The 12,014-nt window shown below is 44.5% G+C and overlaps 1 protein-coding gene across 1 annotated transcript; it reads left to right on the top strand.

Annotated features, from left to right (window-relative positions):
* The first annotated feature begins 3,481 nt into the window (after positions 1-3,481).
* On the top strand, positions 3,482-10,621 carry LOC123723646 (riboflavin-binding protein-like). Its single transcript, XM_045715169.1, has 6 exons — positions 3,482-3,658; positions 4,468-4,675; positions 4,846-4,939; positions 5,118-5,246; positions 5,375-5,471; positions 8,972-10,621. The coding sequence occupies exons 2-6, from the start codon at positions 4,513-4,515 to the stop codon at positions 9,341-9,343; spliced, it is 855 nt and encodes a 284-aa protein (XP_045571125.1). The 5' UTR covers positions 3,482-3,658; positions 4,468-4,512; the 3' UTR covers positions 9,344-10,621.
* The last annotated feature ends 1,393 nt before the right edge of the window (positions 10,622-12,014 follow it).

The following is a 12,014-nucleotide window of genomic DNA, read 5'->3' as shown; positions in this document are numbered from 1 at the left end:
AGGCTGAGTCACTGGCCTACTGGTGTTCTTCCATGCCGTCCATGGGAGGGGTGCGTCACTTGAGTGGGTTGAGTCACTGACGTGGTCTTCCTGTCTGGGTTGGCGCCCCCCCCTTGGGTTGTGCCATGGCGGAGATCGTTGTGGGCTATACTCGGCCTTGTCTTAGGACGGTAAGTTGGTGGTTGGAGACATCCCTCTAGTGGTGTGGGGGCTGTGCTTTGGCAAAGTGGGTGGGGTTATATCCTGCCTGTTTGGCCCTGTCCGGGGTATCATCGGATGGGGCCACAGTGTCTTCTGATCCCTCCTGTCTCAGCCTCCAGTATTTATGCTGCAGTAGTTTATGTGTCGGGGGGCTAGGGTCAGTCTGTTACATCTGGAGTATTTCTCTTGTCTTATCCGGTGTCCTGTGTGTATTTAAATATGCTCTCTCTAATTCTCTCTTTCTCTCTTTCTGTCTTTCTCTCGGAGGACCTGAGCCCTAGGACCATGCCTCAGGACTACCTGGTATGATGACTCCTTGCTGTCCCCAGTCCACCTGGCCGTGCTGCTGCTCCAGTTTCAACTGTTCTGCCTGCGGCTATGGAACCCTGACCTGTTCACCGGACGTGCTTGTTGCACCCTCGACAACTACTATGATTATTATTATTTGACCATGCTGGTCATTTATGAACATTTTAACATTTTAACATTTTGACCATGTTCTGTTATAATATCCACCCTGCACAGCCAGAAGAGGACTGGCCACCCCTCATAGCCTGGTTCCTCTCTAGGTTTCTTCCTAGGTTTTTGGCCTTTCTAGGGAGTTTTTCCTAGGGAGTTTTTCCTAGCCACCGTGCTTCTTTCACATGCTTTGCTTGCTGTTTGGGGTTTTAGGCTGGGTTTCTGTACAGCACTTTGAGAATATCAGCTGATGTACGAAGGGCTATATAAAAATAAATTTGATTTGAATTTGATTTGATTTGATACGGAAGCCACTCCTCAGTAAAAGGCACATGATAGTCCGCTTGGAGTTTGCCAAAACCAAGATTGAACTCTTTGGCCTGAATGCCAAGTGTCACTTCTGGAGGAAACCTGGCACCATCCCTACGGTGAAGCATGGTGGTGGCAGCATCATGCTGTTGGGATGTTTTTCAGCGGCAGGAACTGGGAGACTAGACAGGATCGAGGCAAAGATGAACGGAGCAAAGTACAGAGAGATCCTTGATGAAAACCTGCACCAGAGCACTCAAGACCACAGACTGGGGCAAAGGTTCACCTTTAAACAGGACATCGACCCTAAGCACACAGCCAAGAGTTGCTTCGGGACAAGTCTCTGAATGTCCTTAAGTGGCCCAGCCAGGGCCCAGACTTGAACCCGATCAAACATCTCTGGAGAGAACTGAAAATAGCTGTGCAGCAACGCTCCCCATCCAACCTGACAGAGCTTGAGAGGATCTGCAGAGAATGGGAGAAACTCCCCAAATACAAGTGTGCCAAGCTTGTAGCGTCATACCCAAGGAGACTGAGTAAAGGGTCTGAATACTTATGTAAATATGATATTTCCATTTTATACCTGTTGTTGTTTTGTCATTATGGGGTATTGTGTGTAGATTGATGAGTAAAAAAAACAATTACATATATTTTTTTATAAAATCTGTAACCTACAAAAATGTGTAAAAAGTCAAAGTGTCTGAATACTTTCCAAAGGCACTGTATGTAAAGAGTTTCTTTTTTTGATCATGTAGAGTATGTAACGCTGTAATTTCACAGAATATTTTTCAGATTATTTCTAGGGTCCAGTCTTGAGGAAGTAATACTCAGGCCACATTCTGTTGGCCTGGAATTCCAATCAGTCTGTATTTCACTTGTCATTGCGTGAGAGGTCAGGTTGTGTGTAGCCTCTCTTAGCTTACATAATCACACTACACAGCCTCTGAAAAGCAACACAGACTATACTAATATTTTTGATTTGTTTGGAAATTCAAAAGGGGGACTATGAATTAGTATTTCGAGTTGTCTTCCTCTTTAGTTGTCCACCACTTTTAAACCGATCAGAAAACAAAAGCCTAAGAAATGGGTCAGTGGATCAAAGCAAAGAATGTCTTGCAATTAGCGAGACAACAAGGATCGTTACACTGTTTGCCAATTCTAGGACTGGTTCCCGGCAACCTCGCGGTTAATTAAAAACAACAGTTCACAGCAATGCAAATCTCTGTCCCCCATTTCATTGGTCCCTGAATAGCTCCCACACAAAGGATATCATTATTCACCTTCTAATAGCCAAATGGAAATTGTTTCTGTCTGCCTCTCGCCCCCTCATCCTCGTAAATAAGTGCATTGTGAACAGCCCCTGATTATGAAACTGTCTAGTGAATTTGGGCCCATGTGAGGCAAATGTGTAGAATCCTCCTCCTATAGGATGATATGAATCTAGGCATTCTATAGGTCTACTATATGTTATGGCTCCATTAAGCTCCATCCTTTTCTTCTATGAATACACTTGAACTCAATACTGTACAATTGACTTATATAAGACTCAAGGTATTGCACACCAATGCTACCAAACCCAATGTCATGGATCAGAATGTCATTATCTTACTGCCATATCTCATTGTCATATCTTATTGTTATATAATTTCAGGTTCTTGGTTTTAGGCAATCGTGTCTAGGCCACAAGGAAGTCCATCTGCTGTGAAGAGGCCAAAAGGCTAGTGACGACACAGGGAGTCTGGGGCAGGGATTAGTTGGCACCCTGGGTCTGAGGGGGAGAGAGATTACAGGACAAGAGTACAGGACAGGATGAGCACTGGGCAAAGTGTCTGTTTGGATCTCTATTTTCACCAACATACAGTAGGTCACACAGGCCCCAACATCAAAACATTGAAAAAAATGTATACCTCATTGCGAAAAATAAATTGAGTGTGGATTTTGCTGAAGTGGCAGATTGAAGTTATTTGTGGGGCAATGGTTGTCAGCAGGGAGATGTATTCCAATGCTCTTAGCATATCATACAGTATCAAATCTCATCCTTCACCTCCCCTTCACACAAAGCCCTGACCTGTGGGTTTGTGGGAGGAGGGGAGGACAGGTGACTCAGCACTTGAGGAGGATGCACTTATACCAAGGACAACGCCGCGCCAACACGTTCATATAGGACCCAATCAATTTGATGAATCCACTGACAACCATATCCTGTTGTTTTTCAGTAACTGGTGCTTGATACAGAATGACAGTACCTTTGATACAGAATGACACTACCTGGACATAATATGCTCAGGCCAAATCATTTAAAGGTCATCATATTACAATACTGGATGGGAATACCTCCACACATATCTTTCTAATGTATATGATACAAATTAGTGTGTGTGTGTGTGTGTGTGTGTGTGTGTGTGTGTGTGTGTGTGTGTGTGTGTGTGTGTGTGTGTGTGTGTGTGTGTGATATGGATTACCAGCAAGCGGGAGGTCGGAGGAGGAGGTGGGGGAGGTGGCCAGGGGCTTAGTTAAACCAGTGAGAAACTGTCGTGCTGCCCCTGGGAAGAAGTGATCATAACAAGCAGTCAGCCCGGAGGAAGAGCTGCGTAGAGTGGTGCTGATTCGACGACGATTCCAAAGCTGAGGAGACACGTCGCACAAGACCAAGCAGAATCAATAGGAAAACGGTTTCTCCCACCGACAGGTAGGCTAAGGCAGGCGAGGAGTAAAGTATTGTTGTCGATAGTGGAAAATAAACAAATGGACACAGATGGCAAACTACGCAGTTGGGATGTTCTGGTGTTAAATCTTGTCATTCCAGATATTTTGTTTAAAGCTAATCAAACATGGTTTTACAGTAGCCTATCTTCGAATTTGTTCAAGTCTTAATTATTTTGTTGTGAAATTATTAGTTGATAGTTTAGTTTGTCAGGTATGGTCATCGTTTTTACTGAAAGAAAGTAAGTCATTTGTAGGTTTGTAGCTGATAGTCTCATGTAGCCTACATACAGACGACCTACAATAAGTAGCCTACATACAGACGACGTACAATAAGTAGCCTACATTGTTATACATCTAACAAAGCGATTAGTAAACTCTGAAATGTGTTAAACATGTCTGTAACTCTTTTTCTATAAAATACTTAAACGGAAGTTCATAACAAAATACCATATTTAGGATTTAATCAGGTATTGTTATGCATGCTTAGCGTTTTCCAATGGCTAGATAGGCTATAGCTTAATATTTCACAGGCTGTGTCATACATCACACCAATCCTTGAACCTCCTTAATTAGGCTAGATGCTCCATGGCACGTCATTGAATACAAACTATGTTATGGACAGACTAGACCGTTTTTGATCAGTGGTGGTTGATCTTACTCCCTTTTTGAGGGAAACATTCTCTTTAGTGCTATAGGCAATAGGCAAACATTCAAATGTCACATTATTTAAAAAACTGGTCTTCAGATTGTATGGTTCACTGAACCCGCTTGTCTCCCGCTACGCTGTCCAAGGTCCTGATTATAGCCGGCTAGCTGAACGTATCGCAGGTTGAAGAAATGGCTATCACGTCAAACTCCCTGCCGTTGGTCTGTGCATATTTAGCGGCTACCTTGATTGGTCGCATTTTGTGTTTGGAGGGGGCGTGTCTACAGGACGGTAGACAGAAGACCACACCCAGCCAGGAACCTCACCTGAAAGAGTGCACAATCTATGCTGAGAGTGAGTGAGAGCACTGTGCTTTTAAAGACAACAACATGCATCGTCAAACCATGATAATGAGAGAAAACTGCTGTTGGAAGTTTGCTATCTAAATCCTCAATCCTCCTATGAGATGAGGTGTCTCTCCACACCCCATGGTCATAATCTATCCATATTGGTTCTCTCATCAGATGCATGTTGTTCAGAGGATGACATCCAGGATCTTATTCCCACGACCAGTGAGAAAAACAGCCCCTGGGACAAGTGTGGGAAACTGAGCCCGAAGTAAGTCTGCGATTTACAGCGGCCTTTGATCATGACTAGCTGATATAACCAATATTTTCAATCTATCACATCAAAGCCAATAGCCAACAGAGACAAAAGCATTGTACTGCTGGAGCAAAGCGAGAGTTACATGCTGTGGTCTACCCTCTCTCTCCCTCCTATCCATCTCTATGTCCAGGTGTGAGGACTTCCTGAAGCGTGTGACCTGTTTCTACCGTTGTTCCCCTGATGCAGCCCGCTGGCCACACTCTCACCTCCAGTCCTCCATGCAGGCCGTGCCACTGTGCCACAGCTTCTGCCGTGACTGGTGAGCTCACTACAATAACCTAGGGTCCCAATGTAAACTGTACTGAAGGCACTGCGCTAATCACATCATCCAGCAGTATCAAATGTTGATCTGTCATCTGGTCATTGCAATGTAACATTTTTCTTCAGGTATGAGGCCTGCAGGATGGACATGACATGTGCTCGTAACTGGGCCAGAGACCCCAGAGGACAGAACTGCACTGGGAACTGTGTGCCGTATCAGCAGGTAGGCTATTGATTGGATGGGCAGCAGCCAGTCTCATGGGAGGGAGCCATGTTGAGATGGCTGTAATGCTGTGTTGAGCAGTGTTTTAACCTTGTTATAAATGTGTTTTTTTTATTTCAAAAAGAGATATTTAGACTCAACGATTCATTTCTTTGAGGAAGTTAAGAACCGTCCTAGTCTCTTTCTCCAGCTGTGTCTCTTATGATAGAGCTGTAGGAAGATATAGAAACCTGGCATGCAAGGCTAGGTTAGAAAAGAATCATGATACTGACACTGATACTGCTGGTCTCAGTGGTCAGTGAGGGGTTAAGGACACAGAGGCTGGCTCAGTGGAATAAAGGAGGGGCTCTGCCAGGGGCAGACTGGGACCAGAATTCGGCCCTGGCATTTCTAACTAACCTGCCAATTTTTTTCCTTGAGGGCCCCACACCGGTCCATTTTTTTATTTGAGGCCCCCACACCGGCCCATTTCTTTCCTCGAGGCCCCCACACCGGCCCATTTCTTTCCTTGAGGCCCCCACACCGGCCCATTTCTTTCCTCGAGGCCCCCACACCGGCCCATTTCTTTCCTCGAGGCCCCCACACCAGCCCATTTCTTTCCTCGAGGCCCCCACACTGGCCCATTTCTGTCCTTGAGGGCCCCACACTGGCCCATTTCTTTCCTCGAGGCCCCCACACTGGCCCATTTCTTTCCTCGAGGCCCCCACACTGGCCCATTTCTTTCCTCGAGGCCCCCACACCGGCCCATTTCTTTCCTCGAGGCCCCCACACCGGCCCATTTCTTTCCTCGAGGCCCCCACACTGGCCCATTTCTTTCCTCGAGGCCCCCACACCGGCCCATTTCTTTCCTCGAGGCCCCCACACCGGCCCATTTCTTTCCTCGAGGCCCCCACACCGGCCCATTTCTTTCCTCGAGGCCCCCATTATTAGCCAGATAATTATTATTTTGCGCAAAAAATCCAAGTTAGACAGGCCCAATGTGATAAAAATATGGTCCAGCCTATCTGGCATTTGCTCAGAATGCCAGATGGCCAGTCTGCCCCTGGGCTCTGCTCTGTACTGCTCCACTGGACAGAGGAGGATATAAAAAGAGGCAGAGTGACCCAGGGCTTGTGCACAGCTGGGACCAACTGTGAACCTCCCAGTCACACACAAACATGCACACACACCAGAGGAGGCTGATGGGAGGAGATGTAAGGGGACGTGCTTATTGTAATGGCTGTATTGGAATGAATGGAATGGTACCAAACACATCAAACACATGGAAAAACAGCGGTTCCATTCCAGCCATTACAATGAGCCCGTCCTCCTATAGCTCCTCCCACCAGCCCCCTCTGACACACACACATAATCAGTGGTTGGATGTGATGATGAGAGGTGACAGGAGTGTGTGTATGTTTATGTGGAAGAGGCAGGTCAGGGAACCACAAATATACCAAATAAAAACGTAATTATTGTGAGGCCATTCAATTAAAGTTAAGCTATACAGAGACCTCCAAAAGACCCCAAAAGGAGGAGTCAGAATGTTAGAACAAAACAACTCACATCTAATAGAAATGTTGTTTACACAATAACAATATTTTCACAGATTTATAGTATTCATTAGTTTGACCCTTTGCTTAAGAGCAACTGACTTTGGAACTCAAATGAGGTTGGAAGCAATTTGTGTCCAGGCATTTTAATGACAGCTCTTTTTATGATCTTCAGCTGTTCAAAAAACAATTATTTTAACATAGATAGTAAACAGGTTTGAGATAAACAGTTTGTAGGTTAGACTGGAATGTTCAGTTTGATTCCTCATCAGACAAAGGAATTGGGAAGCGAACTGCACCTCACCCATTCACATGTCCTCCCTAATCGAGCTGACAACGCTTTAGTCTGCCTCAGGGCCACTGTACACAGCACAAGCAGGCTGCAAATAAATACACGGAAACACACACACTTGCACGTAGGCTACAGCACTCACATATAGGCTACACACACACACAAACAAACACATGCACATTCTGTACTCACATATAGGCTACACACACAAACACATGCAGATACTGCATTCACACATAAGCTAGACACACACAAAAACATTTGTACATGCACACACAATACTGCACACACACGTACAAACCATCACAACGTCCCCCTGGCCCTTCTCCCAGGCTCCTCTCTGGCTTTCTCCCTCATCATCTGTAAGCTCTGCTGGCTCCTCTCCATCACCTCACTGGCCACAGCAATATTCTGGGGCTTCTTAACATCATCAACAAGGAAACCAACACTCTCTTCACGCTCTCCACTCATACACTGGTTCTGAAGTGGGCAGTGACTCTGCACTAACATGCACACAGACTGACAGCCTGTGTTGCGATAACAGCAGGTTGACGTTTCTTGGGATGAATCTTCTCCTTAAGGCAGAACTGAGCGATTTCCTCTAGATCCAGCCAACGGCAAAGTAAAAATATTGTCTATATTGTAAAACTGCATGAAAACAAATGTAAGGTTAGGGTTAGGCACTTGGGTTAGGCACTAGGGTTAGGCACATGACCATGGCTGCCCCAGGAGAGGAGGCTAGTAATCAGACCAGCTAGTAGCTATCTGCTGCACAGTAACAGCGCTGTCCTTCTAACACAGTCAATATAGCAGTGCTTCCTAAATGTTCTGAGTGACTCATTCACTCCTTATCCCTCAGACAGACAGGATGAGAGAGGGGGAGAGGAGAGAGGAGAGTTGTAACAGTAGCATTTCTTACAAAGTGGTGATGACTCACTCCCCAGAGAATCAGAGCTTACAGATATAGGATCCTAATTTGACCTATAATGTCACAGCAAAATAATCATTCAGCAACAGGATTTAAATGCTTAGTCCATAATGTAGCTGGAGCTGTGGTTAAGCTATTATCTGGACAAAAGTAGGCTACATGAAAAGTGTAATACTGTTAATATAATTGTGTGTTAGATTAGGTTTTCAGTTCATTTAAATAAGAAAGCTCATCTGCATTGCTTGCGGTGCAGGAAAATTCTCAGCAACAAAAGAGTGATCAAATTAAGATCCTCTGTAAATGTGTAGACCCACGGTGTCACTACCATTGTACTAATAAGCTTTTCCAATATCAAGCTTTTCTGAGAAATGTAGGCTTAGACTTCATGATGTTTTTTTGGGCCCTAAAACCTGAATTTGGATTAAAGTGAAGGGAAAAACATATTTATTTCCCTCAATCAGCTGGCTTTTAGATGACAGATGAAGCATGACTTTGTGTGCTGCTCCCCCGTGTCTCTAAAAGTCTTTCTCTGTATGATGAGGGCACTAATGGATGGGTGAGAGAGGGGTGGGAGTGGCAGCTGCTGCCTGGCAAATGCTTTGTTTTGTTTTGTCAGAAAAGGTACATATTTGTGTAATCAATAAGTGCCTTAATCAGAGGTATAATTTGCAACACACAGAAAAGATAAGGGTCCTATTGAATATAATGTCAAACTACACCTCCAATGATTTGCTCTTTGCTACAACAGATGTACCAGCATGGCCGGGACCTGTGTGAGAGCCTGTGGGGGGACGCCTTCATGACGGTGGAGGATGAGGAGGAGGAACGGGAGGGGGGTGAGGGTATTAGCAATGGTAATGGTGGACGTCCCTGTGGATGCCTGACCCTCAGCCCCTCGGACAGGGAGGTGATCGCTGCCCTCAGGGCCCTGGAGGAAGACCCAGAGGAGCTGGACACCACCAAGAGTGGCTTGCCTCAGTACCGTGCCCCCTGCCACACGCAGCCCCAGACCAAGTCTGCCACACTGCCCCTGCAGGCGCGGAGGAGCAACGGCAACATTGTGATGCGGAAACGCTCGGTCGTGGTGGATGATGTGGAGGGTAGTGGGAGTGGGCTGTAGATGAACTAACAGAATCTGATCTCTGAATCTGTAGCACTGTCCCCAAGCTGGGGTTGTCATATCTTGCTCCTATAACTAACCTTACCTCACATACTGTACCTCTCATCATTACGCACCATTATAACCCATCAATCAAATGTTGCTTAGAGACGCTCCATGTTTTGAAGTAATACCAAACATATAAACCATTATGACATGACATGCCCTTAACACTGTGTAAATAATGTACGAATAGTGACATTGACCGTAACATTATTCTGAAAGGTAAAACTATCAACAGCTAGCATCAAAGTGTATGACATCATGTTGTATTACAGTCTGTTGTTACATGGTACTTGGCCCAGGGACTGCAGTTGAAAATTAGCCGGCTGGCTAAAACTTGCACATTTATACAGTAGTAATGTTAATTAATGTCCACTGTCCCTGTAAACGTTAATGTAATAAAGTAAAGTAGTTGCTAAAACTGGTGACATCATTCATGATCGCCATCAATGTTTGGCATGTAATTGTCAGTCATGTATGTTCATTATAAACATATGCAGTCTTGCAGCTACATTAGTAGGCCTACAAATGAAAATATCTATCATCTTGTGAGGCGCCTGGGACTGCCTCGGTGCATATCATACTGTAGAGTTGTGTTTACTCATCAGTAGACTGCAGTAGTTTCTAAACTGCAGTTGTGTAACTTTGCCATCAGACAAGGCATACAGGAGATACGTATCCATACTGAAGCTTCCACAATTCCTCTTTTCCTCAATCCTAAACACCTTTTTTAGACATACCTGTACAACTGTCAACATGCTTGGCATATTTTACTATCGCGATATAACGTAATGTACTACTGTTTTCTTGTCATGAAATGTTTGATAGTGGAGGAGGGAGGTTGGGTGTTTGTGATGGTGGTGCAGAGCCACATCATTAGAGTGGCTGCCATCCTGCAACCATAGGAGTCAGCTGTAAAAATGATGAAGTATTCTTTATAGCTGGAGGAAGTCTGGAATTTCAGAAAGAGAATCTGCGCAAAGGACAGACTTAGACTGCTGATGTAGAAACATGACTCATGCCAGTAAGGCTTTTGTGTTCGTTTGATAATGCATCAGAACTCTATTCAGGCAATGTCATTCAAGATGCTGTGAAGTAGAATTAGAGCCAAACTCTATAGAATGTCTAAAGAATGGAGGACCAAAAGGGAACCTGTTTGTCTGAGTGTGATAAGAATACCTATTTGGTGTTCTTTTGTTTCTTGACATCCTCAATAAACACTGGATTTCAAAATCATTCCATTGGTATTTTCTATTGTGTTGTTATTAGAGCCATTGCCAGATCAAAATACATAGCAAATATGTGTTCTGTGTTCTCCATACGCAGCACTTTCCAACCATTTGACCTGTCACCTCAGGATAAGGACACTGTGTATTCCAAGGATGATGTCATCACCCAACATGGCCGCAGGGACAGTCCACCTCTGATGTTCTCACCAGTCCAGCTCAAGCTGGCAGACAGCTTGACAGTTTGATTATGGGAGTGAATAAATATAGTATATGTATTGTTCAAATGACAAAGGCGCCACACCAGCAGTTAAAGCCTTCAATATGGTTGTTTTAAAATAATAATGTCCCACTCAAATTAGCAGTATGAGACCACACTGTGTGTGTGTGTGTGTGTGTGTGTGTGTGTGTGTGTGTGTGTGTGTGTGTGTGTGTGTGCGTGTGTGTGCGTGTGTGTGCGTGTGTGTTTCGGGGCTCCCGAGTGGTGCAGCGGTCTAAGGCACTTCATCTCAGTGCTAGAGGCGTCACTACAGACCCTGGTTAGATTCCAGGATGTATCAAAACCGGCGTGATTGGGAGTCCCATAGGGTGGCGCACAATTGGCCCAGCGTCGTCCAGGTTTGGCCGGGGTAGGCCGTCATTGTAAATAAGAATTTGTTCTTAACTGACTTGCCTAGTTAAATAAAGGTTAAATAAATGAAAAGTCTGTGTGTGTGCACTTGCAGGAGGCTAATACAAACAATACAATAAAGTTGTGTGTCATTATAGCTATAGTCATATCAATAATACCACAAAGTACTACTGGACATTTTCCTGCCTAAAGGATAAACAGCAAAACACAGCCTGCTCCACCCTCTCCAATTCTCCTGCCAAAAGGATAGACAGCAAAACACAGCCTGCTCCACCCTCTCCAATTCTCCTGCCAAAAGGATAGACAGCAAAACACAGCCTGCTCCACCCTCTCCAATTCTCCTGCACATTATCAAGGCACACTCTCCATCCCTCCCTTCTTCTGTATAATTCCTAGGATTGATAGATCATGTTTCTGCCCATGTACAGTACATTATAGGAATATTATAAACACAATGTATAGGCAACTGCCAAAATAATGGAAACACTTGAGTAAATTAAGGATTTAATGTACACTGTTCAAAAAAATAAAGGGAACACTAAAATAACACATCCTAGATCTGAATGAATGAAATAATATTATTAAATACTTTTTTCTTTACATAGTTGAATGTGCTGACAACAAAATCACACAAAAATAATCAATGGAAATCCAATTTATCAACCCATGGAGGTCTGGATTTGGAGTCACACTCAAAATTAAAGTGGAAAACCACACTACAGGCTGATCCAACGTTGATGTAATGTCCTTAAAACAAGTCAAAATGAGGCTC

This window comes from Salmo salar, chromosome ssa03 (genome assembly GCF_905237065.1).
Source record: "Salmo salar chromosome ssa03, Ssal_v3.1, whole genome shotgun sequence".
NCBI lineage: Eukaryota > Metazoa > Chordata > Actinopteri > Salmoniformes > Salmonidae > Salmo > Salmo salar.
This window is presented reverse-complemented; position numbering and strand designations above follow the sequence as displayed.

Excerpts from the sequence above, each read along its gene's own strand:
- LOC123723646 (XM_045715169.1), top strand. The coding sequence starts at position 4,513 with ATGGCTATCACGTCAAACTCCCTGCCGTTGGTCTGTGCATATTTAGCG. Across the intron at positions 4,676-4,845 it reads GTGCACAATCTATGCTGAGA|ATGCATGTTGTTCAGAGGAT; the intron begins GTGAGTGAGAGC and ends TTCTCTCATCAG. Across the intron at positions 4,940-5,117 it reads TGTGGGAAACTGAGCCCGAA|GTGTGAGGACTTCCTGAAGC; the intron begins GTAAGTCTGCGA and ends CTCTATGTCCAG.